At 46.4% G+C, this 16,151-nt stretch overlaps 2 protein-coding genes across 2 annotated transcripts; both read left to right on the top strand.

Moving 5' to 3' along the window:
• The first annotated feature begins 731 nt into the window (after positions 1 to 731).
• Positions 732 to 1,830, top strand: LOC120693914 (tetraspanin-8-like). The gene is made up of 2 exons (XM_039977109.1): positions 732 to 1,118; positions 1,540 to 1,830. The coding sequence occupies exons 1-2, from the start codon at positions 732 to 734 to the stop codon at positions 1,828 to 1,830; spliced, it is 678 nt and encodes a 225-aa protein (XP_039833043.1).
• Positions 1,831 to 10,530: 8,700 nt separating this feature from the next.
• On the top strand, positions 10,531 to 11,838 carry LOC120693904 (branched-chain amino acid aminotransferase 2, chloroplastic-like). The gene is made up of 5 exons (XM_039977103.1): positions 10,531 to 10,589; positions 10,764 to 10,938; positions 11,085 to 11,261; positions 11,405 to 11,536; positions 11,728 to 11,838. Exons 1-5 carry the CDS (start codon positions 10,552 to 10,554, stop codon positions 11,836 to 11,838), a joined length of 633 nt encoding a protein of 210 aa, XP_039833037.1. The 5' UTR covers positions 10,531 to 10,551.
• The last annotated feature ends 4,313 nt before the right edge of the window (positions 11,839 to 16,151 follow it).

Raw genomic sequence — 16,151 nt, 5'->3', positions numbered from 1 at the left:
GGTGATCACCTTATCTACAGTTTTGTATGATGCATTAGTTCCATTTCTACTTGACTTGGCATTTAGAATTCAGTTTTCAGAACTGCTGTTTAAAATGGTCTGTTTCCGAGGTTCAGGGGTTTTGGAAAGAAATTTTTGGCTGATTCTTTAAATGTCCAGAGGCTACTCATCTGGGCAAGATCAGCTCCAGTTTGTGGTCCATCCTTCCAAGTTTATTTCGATTCTAAGATCTCCCACGTATTCTTATAAAAATATGGAGAGATTGAGATGGCAAGTTTGTTTGAGAAATATATTCTGCATTTCTCAGACCAATAAACTATGAACTAGCAGATGATCCTATTTTCCACACTAGCCCTTAAGTACCAAGTAATCGCGATGGCAGGTCACAGGTGGATCGGCATCGCGATCAAGTACCAAGTAACTTGCGTGCGGGGCGGTTAGCAGGGCCGCAGGGGACGCGGCCACACGTACGTGCTAGCTGGGCGGGCGACGGGGCACGATCGTGGTCGTGCGGGGTGCGGGGTGCATGCGCCGTTTCCCCGTGAGGCGACCTCCACCACCCAGTTTAAATTCCCACAGAACTCGCTAGTCGCTCCCATCAAAACCACCGTGCCCCAGCCCACCGCCAAGCCCTCCTGGTCGGCGGCGTTCCTGCAGCGGCTGCGACGATAATCATGCTGGTCTTGAACACGTCAATCGTGCTGGCATCGATTCCCATCATCAGCTTGGGCATGGGGCTCGTCCCCCAGACCTTCAGCGCCCCCAACGCCTACGCCGTGCTCATATTGATCGGGATCCTCTTCGTCGTCTCCTGTATCGCGGGGCACGTCGGCAACCGCTCCAGGTCCACCTGGCTGCTCGGGGTCCACCTCCACAGCTTGTTCGCCTTGTTCGTCATCCTCTTCCTCATCACCGTCTTCTCAGCAATCGCCGTCTACAAGGGCGCCGGGGAGGACGACAGTGCCTGGTACGAGAGAGGGTCCAAGGACTGCAGCTTGGCCAGGGTGTGGGAGAAGCAGGTCGTCCAGGACTACATTGGACACTCCAATGTTTGCAAGAGCCTGGAAGCCAACAACGGCGCCGCCGCCTACGACGACGGCTCCGACTATGCCATCAAGGTACATTGTATTCACGTCAGGAAAAGTCGATCTCTCTTTTAGCATCTGCTCATCTGTAGGTGATCCACCTTCTGGCACTTCTTCCTCTCCAGGGCCTTTAGCATTCCCTCCTTTGGCCAAATCGCTTGCATAAACATCACATAACTTCTCAGAGTTCACCATAGGCTTCATGTATAAAGCAGCTGCTCCATCACGAGACTACAAAATAAATGAATTGTGAGGAGAAGTCAAAGTGAAAACATAACAGACAAAATTCTTATTTGGTAATTTTTAAAAAATAACATGGCACTTTTTGTCTTCATTTCCACAGAAAAGAAAAGAAAAAAAACTAACCGAAGATCATCTTTTTGTCTCGGTAGGCCAGCGTTGCTTCATCATGCACTGCTTCAATATAATGCTTCTTGTGTTCTTGTCACTGCAGTCCGGCTGCTGCAAGCCCCCCACCTGCTGCAACTTCGTCTACCTCGGCGGCACAACGTGGGTTGCGACCACCCAGGGCAGCATCTGCACCAAGGATGTAGACTGCAGAACATGGAGCAACGACGCCGCAAAACTCTGCTACAACTGCCTGTCGTGCAAGGCCGCTGTGTTGGCCACGGCAGAACGGGAGATAAAGACTGGGGTCATCTTCAGCATCGTCTTCCTCTTTTATATCATATTCGCCTACTCCATTGCAGCACGTCGCCTCTCGCATACCCTCAGGGAAATGTAGGAACAACACCTCCCTGCAGAGGAGGATGCAGGCCGTTAGACTATTTCGGGTCCTTATATATATTCGTCATCTAGCTAGTTTACCTTATCTTGATCAGCTGATCTGTGCACTAGGTTATGTAAGAGTGATTCGGCACACTGCTATGTACGTATGGATGCCTTTATTCTGGAGATAACATGCATGCTAGTTTGGTTCAGGCCTTCCTTTAATTTTATCTCAGCGACATGGCTTGCACCTTTGGTTGTTCAGTTTTTCACTTTCTTTTCAAAACATTAAGTGACACGAAACCACACCATCTCGATCATACTATTATTATGAAGAATTGATAATAATAGCAATATTATAAATCGGCGCCGGCCATCTGAGCGTCGTCGCTGGTCTCACGAGAGAAGAGAGGCAGCAGGTTGGTGGGCGCTCTCCAGAAGAAGAGAGACCAGCCCTCATGGTGGCCTATCTGCTGCTTGCCGCGTGTGGTACACGTGTTTGGGACTTGGAGCGTGGTTGTGTTAGGTGTGTACTATGAATCGATTTTCTTTTAAAACTCATATATAAAACACTACTGGAAACTCGTAGTTTCCCGTGTGCCGGAATCTTTGCTGTGTGCACTATCTCGGGCACACGGCAAAGAGCATATTTGCCGTGTGCCACGAAAGGGACACACAGCAAATTTAACGGCACACGGCAAAGGTCTTGTTTGCCGTGTGCCACGAAGAAGATACACGGCAAAGCAGTGGACACACGGCAGTGCAGGATGTTTGCCGTGTGCCATGATCTACAACACACGGCAAAAAAACACACGGCAAACTATCTTCTTTGCCGTGTGCTACGAAGGACACACGGCAAAATTTGGTCTTTGCCGTGTGTTTATTTCTGGCACACGGCAAATTTGTTTAAAAAAAATTCATTCTGCATTTGAAACTATTCTGCTTATCTTTATATTGTATGTGGGACTCTATACTAGGTTTTGGTATTTTTCTCGGTCATTTTGCTATATTTAACATTGTTATTTGATGTAAAGGAATATTAGAGAATAAGTAAATTTTGAACTGCAATAATTCTAAATAAAGTAATAATGAAGCAAAAAAATGATGTTAACATCATGAAGTCCCATGTGAGCCCTTATCTAAAAAATTGATGCAAAATTTGAAAAATTTGCTCATGAGCCATCCCATGAACCATGTGGCCCAACCGTTTTAAAATTCTATAAAAGGCAAACTTACTCTCAAAAATATAAGATTTGTTATGGTATCATGATTTTATAAGTGGAGGCTATGGAAAAAAATTGAAAATGTTTAGCACAAGTTATCACTTGTACTCCTTATAAACCGAAGTATCTTCAAAGAAGATCTATAGAGTTGAGAATGAGATGTTGATATTTGAAGTGAAAGTGATAGTCGAATTGGGTGTTGACTTCAAAAAATTTTGTACATGCAATACACAATCTTAGAATCTTTGTACATGTCAAAATTTCATTATTTTTCAGATTCATTTGCTATTTTTTATGTTTTCCCCCATTAAATAATAACATGTGATATACATTGCAATGGAGGTGTAACTGCATGAAATAATAATTTTTTAATTGCAATCATAGAACAGAAAAGGTTGAGTGATTTTTTTGTGATATTTATAGTGTTGTGAACAAATTTTAGTTAAACACGTAATGGTGATTCAGTTGGTACATATAGGATTCAAATAGCATGAAATAGTACATTCAATCTGCATGTGATAATGAAACAAGAAATATTTATTCTTGCACGAAATGAATGATATATTTTTTTTAATTATTACTTATTGACTACACTAGTTGAAACACTAATTAAACAATATTTGAAACACTAATTAAACAAAAATTTTGAAGAAAACAAATAGCTATAGATGCCTTTGCCGTGTGCCGGATCGGGGTGGCACACGGCAAAGCTGACGTCTTTGCCGTGGGCCAGATCGGCGCCCACGGCAAACTGGCCCACGGCAAAGACCCGCCCCTTACCCCCATTGAACGGCCGGCGGCAGCTATCACTCTCACGCTCGCGCCCGCACGCCGCCACCGCCACACCACCCCCGCATGACGCCGCCGCCGCCACGGTCACGCCCGCGCTCGGCCTCACCTTTGCTCGCCACCCCGACGCCGACGCCCTCTCCGCCGGCACGCGCCGCCGCCGCCGCCATGCGAGCCCGCACTCGGCTTGCCACGCTCGCGTCGGCGCTCAGCCTCACCGGCGCTCGCCACCCCGACGCCGACGCCTTCGCCGCCGCCGCCACGCTCGTGCACACGCTCGGCCCGCCACGGTCGCCCCGAGCTGGGCCTCACCTTTGTTGCTCGCCACCCCGACGCCCTCGTCGCCAGTCGCCGCTCGCCGGGCCCAGGCTCGGCGGTCGCCGCGGCCACGATCGGCGCGGCCACGCACGTCGCGCCCCCGGTCGCCGCTCGGCGTGGCCACGATCACCACTCGCCAAGCTCCCCGGCGCCGGTGCCCGCCATGCTGCCTCCTGCTTTCGTGCCTACGCCCTAAGCTTGCGAGGCCGCTACGCTCGTCCTGGCGCCGGTGCCGGCCGTGCTCGCCACGCTGCCGCCAGCCCTAGGTGAGGACATGCACAAGGGACCCGTGGTTCATTTTCTTGATGTTGTGTGCTATAGAATAGGACTTCTCATGTGCTAGATACGCACTTGTAGTGAATTTTGGATAGTGGAATTGAAGTCAGGACTTTAGCTCTCATGTGCTAGGTGCTCTAGAATAAATGTTCATTTACTTATTGTTTTAGTGGAAATTGCACAATTAATATTTGACATGATTAAATGCGTGAAATCAAGAAAATTGACACAATGTTGTTGCTTTTATCAGGAGAGGGCATTGCACCATTCTCGACCCGTTCATTAAGCCTCACGATGTCGTCGACCTGTGTCACGATCGTTCTGCACCGACACCCGCATCACCGCTTAGACCACCGTTGAACCCTAGGTGAGGACATTGACAAGGGCCCTCGCGCCGTCTCATGTTCGTAGTAGATTACATAAGCTCATTGCCTGTGATGATATAAATTGTTACCTAGATTTGGACTGGGTAACATATGATGATCTTGAGCTTGTGGTTATATTTCTCATGATTGTCATCAAACCATGTGACACATCCATGCCCAAAGCAAACTTTCGTTTGTGTTGATATTTGTGTTGATATGATGGTTGGGCTGGATGTGTCACATGGTTCCATGTATATCATGAACTTTTTTTTAGATGATTTCTTATGCTGCAAGTTCAAGATCAAATGAAACGAAACATATCTGAGACATACAACAGTAGTTCAATACTTTTTTTTATTGAGATGACCAATAGTAACAAATTATTGATTATAATTTCACACATATTATTCTTTTTTTTCAGGACCGAGCACCGCCACCTAGTTCCCATCGCCGGCCTCCGCCACCGAACCATATAGCAAGGTGAGGCATACAAGAGTAGTCCGCTTTTCATACCGCATGTTTGTATATCACGTAACCTAGTTAGGCGTCTCCCGTTCGAAATAGATACGGATGGAAATATGCAAAACTTTGCATATGTACGACCGTATCTATTTTGAATTGTCCACATTTTTTGGACAGCCCGAGGATGCGTAGATGGAGTTAGTTTCCATGTTCTACTCGCATTCGAGACAGAGTATCGGCATCATTTCCCCGTTGTTCTCCGGATACATAATCTCTCTTCTGGGACGTGTATTTGGAGAACAGCGGCGAAATGCTGCCGAAATTCTGTCCCGGATCGGAGTAGAGCATGGAAATCGACTCAAGCTACGCATCTTCGGGTGGGATTAGGACATATCTTAACCTAGTAGAATGTTTGGACATCGTGTAGATGCAAACATTCTCTTGTATATTATATTACTCGTTGATATGATAGAGTATGGATGACTGTGCGTGGATGTACTCCGGTTGGAAACAAGGGGGGAGTTGACCTTGGAATGGATTCAGAAGACCGAGACTTTCTTGGATCGAGCATTTGCAAAGGTTAAAGGAGGCTCATGCACTTGGTGTCCCTGCACCAAATGTGGAAACACGCGTCGACAGACACGGGAAGTCATGACACAACATCTTTGCAATTATGGATTTACGAGAGACTGTACCCGGTGGACCTACCATGGTGAAGGCAATCGTATGAGAAACGAGGTCGTTAGGCAACGCACTGAAGATCATGATGATGATGCCGGGGTAGGAGATATGTTAGATGACTTTCATGAAGCACACTTCGAGGGAGAACGTAGTGAGGAGCCAGAGCCAACCGCGAAGGCGTACTATGACATGTTGGGTGCAGCACAAAAACCCCTTCATGGGCATACCAAGGTTTCACAACTGGATGCCATTGCGCGCCTGATGGCCATGAAGTCCCAGTTTACCCTGAGTCGAGATGCTTTTGATGTTATGTTGACAGTTATTGGCACTCTGCTTCCGGAAGGTCACATTCTTCCAAAAAGCATGTATGAGGCACAGAAACTCCTTTGTGCATTGAAGATGCCGTATGAGCAGATACATGCATGTCCGAAGGGATGCATCTTGTTGAGGAAAGAACATGCGGAAGCAAAGTACTGTCCAAAGTACGGGAAGTCACTCACAGACCTATTGGGCGGCAGATCTACCCAGGCAGGTGAGTCCTCCCAGAGGACTCGACGGATAGGCAGGAGAAGTCGGAGGAGTAGAGCGGGTTCGTCGACGCGCGATGCCGCTGAGGGCTCCGGCACGGCTTCAGGAGGGAGGGCTGGGAGGAGGAACAGGCGCAGGAGAGGTGCTCCTCTTGTGGAGGAGGAGGCGGAGGTGGCGGAGGAGGAGGAGGAGGATCCCGGTGCTGAGGAGCACGAGCAGGAGTAGGAGGAGGAGGAGGAGGAGGATGGGGCGGACGAGGAGGAGGAGGAGGACTTGGGCGTACCTACCGTCTGGTAGCGAGGACCCTTGAGGCTTCCGGATCGTCCGATACCTCTAGAGCACCGACTGGTCCTCCGACCTGACGGGAAAAGGTAAGTAAGTTTACAAGATTTCAATACGTTTCCTTTTGATATATTCAAAATCACAATTGACACTAATACTATCTCTCAATAACTTGAGCAGGAACTTTGACATAGTTGTTCCAGGTGTTGCTCACAACCGCATGGCCAATGGCATCCTGGGCCTCCTCTGCAAGCGACACTACCCAGGCGCCATGGATATTGCTGGGGTACGTCAGCCAGCCTCCTCGTGGGAGCACTACATCGCCGCACCGGATGGACCAAATGAGGAAGGCAGGGCATTTGACAACAAGGCGCACCGAGTGTTGAACGAATTATGGGTAAGTCCTCATGGAACTACATTTACGAATACATCATATTCATTGCACCGGGTTTTGAAATAATGACTTTGTTCACATTTTTGTGCAGGATTTCTACAGATGCGAGGAGGGAATGATGCCCAGGGCGATGCAGGTGGCCAGCAGAGCTTGTTACAAGCTGGTGGCGGATATGCTTTACGAGGTGCGCATCCAGGCCGTCATCGACTACAAGGCCAGGATCGAAAAAGTGAGGATCTACAAAGGACCTGCGAGAGACATCAGACTTACCCAGGAACAATACTTGCTGGTAAAGATTCAATCTTAAGTAGTTATCAACTATGCTCCATTTGTTCTTCTTAAATGTATTAGATATTGATGATGTGCAGGTGCCTCCGTGGTGGATTGCCAATGATTATCCGTGCTGGGAAATGATAGTGGACCGATGGTGATCGCAAGAGTGGGTGGAGATGCACGAGGCTGCCCGGCAGCGGCGTTTGCTGATGCCAGGTGCATCGCACCATCAGGGCAACCGTAACCTCAAGGCGTACGTGGCTAGATATGTATGTGAATTAATTTCTTTATTCTAACGCTCAATTCTGCATAATTTCTAATCATCTTCCTTTTTTAGCAGTCGGCGTCACATGGTGGTGTGCCTTGCACCCAAGTCCAGGCATACTGTTTGGCCCACAAAGGAAAGGCGACGTTCGATGTCACCTTCAACCCGCAGGATCCGCCCGAAGTGTACAGCAACGCAAGCGTCCACAACCTCCTCAGTGGGTACACCTCGATGGCACAAGAAGTTCATGGGCCGGAGTTTGATGCGATCAATGAGCCCATTGATGGATAAGTCGTCATGAGGGCGGGAGCAGGCAAGAAGCATGGATGGTACTGGTTTGGTGACAGCTTAGTCGACACGGCGACTACTCCCACTCTCTCGCAGATTCGAGCCAGGAGTACCAGCTCAAGCCCTGCCATACGCCCACGGCCAGACACTACACAGACTCAGATTGAGGCTATCAAGGTTATTTCTGTTTCATCCGTCGTTCCTCCGTTTTTACATATGTTCGCTTTGAATTCTAACCCTGGGATCAAATCCTTTAGGCCAGATGGAAGCAGCCTTCCAAGCACGGCAGGAGGCGGCAGAGGAGAGGTGGAGGGCCGAGCGGGACGACGTCCAGCAAAAATTGGATCAAGCTCTAACATTTATGCAAAGCCTGGGCTCGGCGATGGGTGTTTCGCCTCCACAATTCCCTCCGGCCCCACTTGTTCATCGTGCAGAAACTCCTCCTACCGTAAGTGGTTTTGACTCCTATCGAGTTTCGGAATGTCTTAGTGACTTAGCATCAACCTAGATTTACTTAAAAATAATATCTCATGATATATCTACAATGACTTAGAACTTAGGCTAATGCTTGTAGTTTCATTCTTATGTAACTCAATATATATTCGCTTATGTGCAGAATTAGTCGGCGGCATCCAATGATGGGCCAGTGAATCCTGACTTCTCGCCTCCAGTGCAGCAGACTCAGCAGCCTCAGCAGTTTGTGTGGCCACCGCCTCAATGGGTGGCTTGGATTCAATAGCAGCAGCAGCCAGGTTGGTCGCAGACGCCTACATGGCCGCCCCCGCAGATGTGGCCGCAGCACCCGCCACTGCCGCCACCGCCGTCGGGCCCGTGAGTTATGTTGTATGGACTTGCTTTGTACCACTTTTATGGATTTGTTTGAACTTGATTTGTATGAGCTTGTATGAACTCGACCAATACTTGTGGTTGTCGATGAACAAAACAAGACTTTATTTGTATGTGTGTATCAAATGCATGTGATGCTTATTCGGATATATGGAATAATCATTATGATATATATGATTTTTTGGGGTACCATATACGTAATAAACAAACAAAAAAAATTGGTTCTGGCACCTTTGCCGTGTGCAAAAACCATGGCACACGGCAAAGGTGCCAATCTTTGCCGTGTGCAAAAACCATGGCACACGGTAAAGATTTGAACTTTGCCGTGTGCCACGCCAGCAGGGCGCACGGCAAACATTTGGCCACATCATCATTCCTGGCTGGCTACTTTATTTTGCGTGGGTCGAGAATGGCACACGGCAAACCCTTTGCCGTGTGCCCGATATATAGCACACGGCAAAGGCCGGCTTTGCCGATCCCTGGTTGCCGTGTGCGATTTGCCGTATGCGGCACACGACAAAGGGGGCTCTCCCGTAGTGAAAGTATAAAATTTGTTAATAAAATAATGATCAAAATCACAATATATGACGTGGTTGTTTTTTTTCAAAACTTCGACCATCCATCTTATTTTAAAAAAAATTATTTCAACATGTAAAAATACAATTCATACTCAAACTATTTTTAGTATAAAACAAATCACAATAAATTAAATGGTAACTTCTCAAATTATTTGAATAAAGCAGATGATCGAAGTTTTAAAAAAGTCAACCGCATCATATATTTGTGAACAGAGAGAATATATTTTAGAGACAATGTCGTTGTCTAGCGACAAATGTTTTGGACTAGAGATAAGTGCTTATCTACCAATCTAGCACTGAAACCAATCTTCCCTTAACTACGACATGATGCACAACCTATTGTTATAATCATGCTTTATGATAAGCACATATTTCTATAATAAAAAATTCTGAGTTCTTTTGGTACGTGGGAAACAAGGTACGGTCTGGATGCAACAAGAGTCTTCCACTTTTGGAGAAGACTATATTAGTTCAAACATTTCATTGCACTGCTGGTGTGGTCTCGCATAGTTGTGCCCTACAATAACTAAGCTGGTCACCGTGAGAGATTATCCGCGTTGCCAATGTGATCTTAGATTGATAGCGCAAGTGAGGCCTAAAAGCGAGAGGGTAGAGCTTACGGGATATTAGGCCATATTTATTAGATTTATGGCATATAAGGATTTTTTCCCTTGCAACATATGGGAAAGGTTACAAGGTCTTGTTAGATTTATGGCACATAAAAAAATTTCACGTTGCAATGCACGGGCATATTTCCTAGTTATATATAGTGCTGCTATGCAAATATATGGTTTGCTTCTCATGTTTTTACCGCTTTATTCGTGCCCGGACTGTTTAATGCATAAAGCAGGCACACAACCTCACCTACCTGGATGGCACTTTGGCTACCCTTCATCTTTTTGGTAAAAAGTGCGAGGATGAAGTATTGCTTGACTTGACCCATGAGAATCTGAATTTGCATACAATCAATTCGCGTGGTCCTCATGTGATCGCTTACCTTTTTAATTTCTGTACAGATGCCAAAGATTCGAGATAGCTTCAACTACTTGCACTGTTACTACTTCCACCAGCCTTGTGATCTAACAAAAAATGGTTTCACGTTTTTACTCCGCCTGCAGATCCAGAGCCCCACTTATTCGACACCAAACATTTCGTACAAGGTTCCTAGCATGAGAAAATGCCATGCTTCCGTAGCTACAAGGTACATGTATGCAATTATGAGAAAGACATATCCTTACTGAAATGCGCCTCATTTTTATTTTGGTGCATACTGTTGTTTTTTTTTTTTTGAAGCAGGTGCATACGGTTGTGGTTCAGCTGAATTCATATCAACAACGCACCATGACCTTCAGTGTCGTTCTGATTGTTTGACTCTTAGCAGGGAAACATCAGAGGTGGCTGATGTGGACTGGGAAAACCTTGGTTTTGGCCTCATTGAGACTGACTTCATGTATGTTGCAAAATGTGGACCTGATGGATACTTTTCCAAAGGTGAAGTAATTCCATTTGGTCCTATAGCACTGAGTCCTTCTGCCGGAGTCATTAATTATAGGCAGGTTAGTGAGGAGGCTTCCCATCTTGTTTCATATCTATATATCTACTGAATTGGGAATTTGGAACAGCTATAACCTGACAATTAGATATCTTTGAATACCTACTAGTTTTATTAAGTGTGCTTAGACAATGATATTCTGGCATGCAGGGATTGTTTGAAGGCCTAAAAGCATATAGGAAAACTGATGCATCCATCCTGCTATTTCGTCCAGAGGAGAATGCTACAAGGATGATAACTGGCGCAGAGAGGATGTGTACGCCTGCTCCACCTGTTGACCAATTCATTGACGCTGTTAAACAAACTGTTTTGGCAAATAAAAGATGGGTTAGTAATTAGTAGTTTATGTTTCTCTATGGTGGATTCTATTAGGTTACATATGTAACAATACTTATTTTAATGAACCATTATCCCCTTTTGCTAACATATCGTGTTTTTTTTTCTTGAAACAAAACAAACCATGTTTCCAGGTACCTCCTACTGGTAAAGGTTCCCTGTATATTAGGCCACTCCTAATGGGCAGCGGGGCTGTTCTGGGTCATGCACCTGCTCCTGAGTACAAATTTATCATTTTTGTGTCCCCTGTTGGGAATTATTTCAAGGTTCGTGTTGAGTTCCCTTTAATTTCCACCAAATTCTGTTTGCACCCTTTCCTGCTCAGAAGAGAGTGGTATATGCTAGTTTGATGATAATTTTGTAGAGTCTGAGCTCCTCCTTTGTGATGCATCTAAAATAATTTCGTTCAGCAATGCTAGTATATATGTTGATTAACTTTGTTAATTTTATCCTACAGGAAGGTCTATCTCCTATTAATTTGATCGTCGAAGATAAATTTTACCATGCCAGCCCTGGTGGAACTGGAGGCATGAAAACCATTGGAAACTATGCCTCGGCAATTTTATGAAACAACTTACTTAATCGCACATGAAGGGACGGGTAAGAATTATTTGTATAAAGCACTACCTGCGACGCTACGAAGTCAGAACAAGATTGCGGTGGCAACAGCTACATCTAGTGTTGCGGCTTCCATAATGACTGGAAGAAAAACCGCCCATTCGCGTTTCAAGATACCTCTTGCAATTGATGATGGCAATGTATGTAGCTTTACGAAACAGAGTGGGACCGCAAACTTGCTTCAGAAAACGTCTCTTATTATTTGGGATGAGGCATCTATGACTAAGAGACAAGCAGTGGAGGCACTAGACAATAGCCTACGCGATATAATGGACCAAGCTGGATTGCCATTTGGTGGGAAGACTGTTGTGTTTGGTGGAGATTTCAGATAGGTCCTGCCTATTGTGCGTAAGGGGTCAAAAGCTCAGATCATCGCTGCCTCACTACGGAGGTCGTACCTTTGGGAATCTATGCATCACTTAAAGCTTGTGCACAATATGAGGGCTCAAAGTGATCCATGGTTTGCAGAATATTTGTTGCGTGTCGGTGGTGGTACTGAGGAGGCAAATAGTGATGGCGAGATTCGTCTACCTGATCAGGTATGTGGCCCATATACCGGGAGCGATAGAGATCTTGACAAGTTAATAAACTGTATTTTCCCAAGTCTCAATGAAAATATGTCAAACACAAGCTACATCACTTCGAGAGCGATACTGTCAACACGGAACGATTGGGTGGATATGATAAATATGAGGATGATTGATCGTTTCCAAGGGGAGCAGATGGTTTACCATAGCTTTGACTACACGGTGGATGATCCCCATAACTACTACCCGCTGGAGTTCCTAAACACATTAACTCCCAATGGGCTACCTCCACACATTTTGAAGCTAAAGATTGGATGGCCAGTAATATTGCTTAGGAATATAGACCCTCCTAACGGACTTTGCAATGGCACTAGGCTGGTGGTCCATTATACCGCCGTGGCAACGCACGGGCATCGACCTAGTTATATCCTTATTTATGTTACAGTTTCCTAAACTGCAGTGTTCCCTCTAAGACAAATATCTTGATGATTGGATCTAGATCTAAAATGTTTATTCTGTCTTCACTTCCAAGTGCTATGCTGTTTTGGTTGCATCAAACTTCTTAACTGAATAGTTAATATTGATGTTCCTTGCAGAAGCAAGGCAAGACTTTAAAGATTCATGTTCGGTTCAGGTCTACAGTTTCAAGGCCTGTATTCCCAAAGACACAACTGTACTTTGGAATCATGAGTTTGTGCAGGCAGAGGAGCTTTTCAACCAGCCTTTCCATGAAGAGAAATGTCTAAGAGATAATAGAGGTATTATACTCTTAGCCCCCTTGGTTTTATTCCAATCTCAAGTAGACATAACCAGATAAGGAAAACACGTAACTAATCACAAAGAGGGATGGGGATAGAGTAATTATAAAGCAGCAAAGATTGTCAAAGAGCACCGTCATGAAAACTTTGGGTTCATATGCATGTAGGTATATGTTACTTGCTTCCCTGATCAGTATTGTCAGATTGGTAAATTTTTAGTTATTCACAGGTTTTGTGGTGTTCTAAATTCTTCTGTCAAGCAAAATTCCAGTGGAAAGCATGTGAGTTCATTGCCACCAAAGCCCTTAATTAAATAGTGCTGCAGCAGCCACACATTCTGAACCTAGTGGTACTCCAAGGAGCAGTCTGTCACTACTCAGGAGCAAAGATTTGTAGACTGGTACTTGAATATCATGTGATTTTCCTGAGTTACTTCCCAAGCAATTGTCACACTGTTGTTGGATAATGTAATCTTATTTATATTCACATTTATATGTGATGTTAATTTAGAGGACTGTATGTATCAGTAATATGATGTATATTTTTTCTAGAATGTTTTTTGAATTTTATGTGATTTATGCGATTTTTCCTAATATGATTTTTTTGGGGTGAAAAAATGCTGAATTTTCGTGGGCCCTAATATGGGCCGACGAAAAACCAGTTTTTCGTGGGTTCAGTTGGCTGACGAAAAGATTTTTTTCGTCGCCCCACTGGCCGACGAAAAAATCCATGTTTTTCGTGCGTTCTTGCTAGGCCCATGAAAATCATTCTTTTCCGTCGGCAGCCGGTGGAAAAGTTTTATTTTTTTCGTGAGGTTTTTTCATCGGACTTTTTTATCGGCTGGCTCACGAAAAAGTCAGTTTTCGTGGGTTTTTCTCGCGCGTCTGAATCTTTCACTTGGTGGACTGCGCCGCCCCGCTGGAGCTCGGACCTCCTCATTCCCGCTTTGCGCTCCTCCGCCAGACTGCGCCGTCTCCGCTGGAGCTCGGACCTTCCCTGCTCCGCACACCTCGCTCCACTAGAGCTCGGTCGCACCCTACGCCGCCCCCGCTAGTGCTCATGCCCGCCTTGCTCCTCGCTCCACCGGACTGCGCCGCCTCCGCCAGAGCTCGCGGTCGCCCTGCGCCTGTTGGGCCGAGGTCTCCCCGCAGTCAAAGTCCCAAGAGCCAGAGGACTTCGGCCGGGGGATGGGGCGTAAGGGAAACTTCGAAGCCAGGACCCCAACTTCGTCTGAGGTGACATAACAAGGCCCAGCAAACAAACGTGGCGTGTGGTGGGTCCTAGGGCGCACGAAGTCTCCGGCACAGGGGCCCCGCGCCTCATAGAATTACCATGTACAGCTGTTTTGTCACCACACCCCCTGTCAAACTGCTCCGGGGCATAACTGTAACTTTGCACCCCTTCCAAAAAGAGGATGAGCGCTGCAGTATAAATACCAGAAGGCCAACCATACCGGGAGGGAGAGTGGATCGCCACGGCCACTTCGTCCACCCGTCCGCGGTCGACCACGAAGTCACCTGGTGTGCCCCCCGCATCACACCACCACGTATCAAAGTGCGCCCCTCGATCCTGATCGACTCCGAATCTGACTCTCCCGGTGTTGACCCGCGATCGGACGAAGTGCGACCACAGGAACCCAACAGCGCCGCCTCCACCAGACTGCGCCTCCCCTGTCGGAGCTCGCGCCCACCCTGCGCCGCCTCCATCGGACTGCGCCATCTCCGCCAGAGCTCGCGCCCACCCTGCGCCTCTCTCCACCAGACTGCGCCGTCTCCGCCGGAGCTCGGGCCTGCCCTGCACCTCTCCCCACCGGGCCACCCTGCTCTACCACCAGGCACCCTTCTCCGCCACCAGAGCTCGCCGTCCGCCGTGGCCGTGTGGTGAGATTCCTTAGGAAGTTCCTTCTTTTTGTGCAAAATGAGTAGAGCTGAGTAAGAATTTTCTATAGTATATCAAATTGATTACGAGCAATGGTTGAGCTATTCATAGTATTCTTATTCATAGTATACCATATTCACTATGGTAGATTTTAGTAGCTAAATGTTATGATACCTATCCTTATGCATCACTCTCAGATTAGTAGAACTCATCCATGTTAAGGTTGGCCAATTGTTATATTAATAATTCATGTTTGTTCTTGTTTTTTCATTGATTAAAGACTTTTATGTAATTAGGTGATGCCTTGGTACGTAGTTTTTTGTGGCCTGAAGCCAGGGGTGTATTTTGAATGGTCTAAGTGCAATGATCCAGTGCTTCGTTTTAAAAATGCATCATACCAGAAGTTCAAAACTGAGAAAGAAGCTGTCCTAGCATTTCAAACCTTCACAACACATGGTGATTCCAGAACATGAAATTTGAACGATGCAAGGGTGCCAAACGGAAGCGAAGCTCTCAAAGACTGGATCACTGGTATGAGCATAAAAAATTTGAAGATTACCTGATGGGGGCCTGCATTGCTATTGGAGCTGAAGCTGGAGCCACCCAACAACTGATCATGAGGTACTTCTTCCACCCCCAGGGGGATAAGAGCATGAAAACCAAAGGGAGGGAAATCAAGTTGAACTGGTGCTGCTGGCTGCTGCTGCTGAATCTCATCATTGTCAACATCGAAGAGGGGCTGCTCTGGTTCATCATTAACCTGCATATTAACAACATTGAGATCCGGTAAAATGTCGTTCTGGTCATCTGGACCTGGCTCAGGATTAAAGACTTCCTCATTGAGGTCTTGTAGCATAGGTTCTGGGTGGATTTCAGGTTCAGGCGTTGGAGGCTCATTCAAGTTCAACCCAATCTAATCTTCCTGTGGCTGATCAACCTCATCTTCAATGACTAGACCAAGATTTTGACCAAAGTTCTGACCAACAGCACTGTGCCCTTGGCTGCGGTCCAGGGCCATGCTGACCGAAGCCAAAGTGGTCGAAAGGTAGATTGGGACCGAAGTGACCCAGACTTGGGGGCTGATCCTCATCTGCTGGCAA

Source organism: Panicum virgatum, unplaced genomic scaffold (genome assembly GCF_016808335.1).
Source record: "Panicum virgatum strain AP13 unplaced genomic scaffold, P.virgatum_v5 scaffold_199, whole genome shotgun sequence".
Taxonomy (NCBI): Eukaryota; Viridiplantae; Streptophyta; class Magnoliopsida; order Poales; family Poaceae; genus Panicum; species Panicum virgatum.
Note: the sequence above shows the minus strand (reverse complement) of the source record. Positions and strands in the feature narration are given on the sequence as shown.

Coding starts and splice junctions, on each gene's coding strand:
- LOC120693914 (XM_039977109.1), top strand. CDS start 732: ATGGGGCTCGTCCCCCAGACCTTCAGCGCCCCCAACGCCTACGCCGTG. Junction 1,119..1,539: donor GCTCCGACTATGCCATCAAG/GTACATTGTATT, acceptor TTGTCACTGCAG/TCCGGCTGCTGCAAGCCCCC.
- LOC120693904 (XM_039977103.1), top strand. CDS start 10,552: ATGAGAAAATGCCATGCTTCCGTAGCTACAAGGTACAT. Junction 10,590..10,763: donor TCCGTAGCTACAAGGTACAT/GTATGCAATTAT, acceptor GACTCTTAGCAG/GGAAACATCAGAGGTGGCTG. Junction 11,262..11,404: donor TTTTGGCAAATAAAAGATGG/GTTAGTAATTAG, acceptor CCATGTTTCCAG/GTACCTCCTACTGGTAAAGG.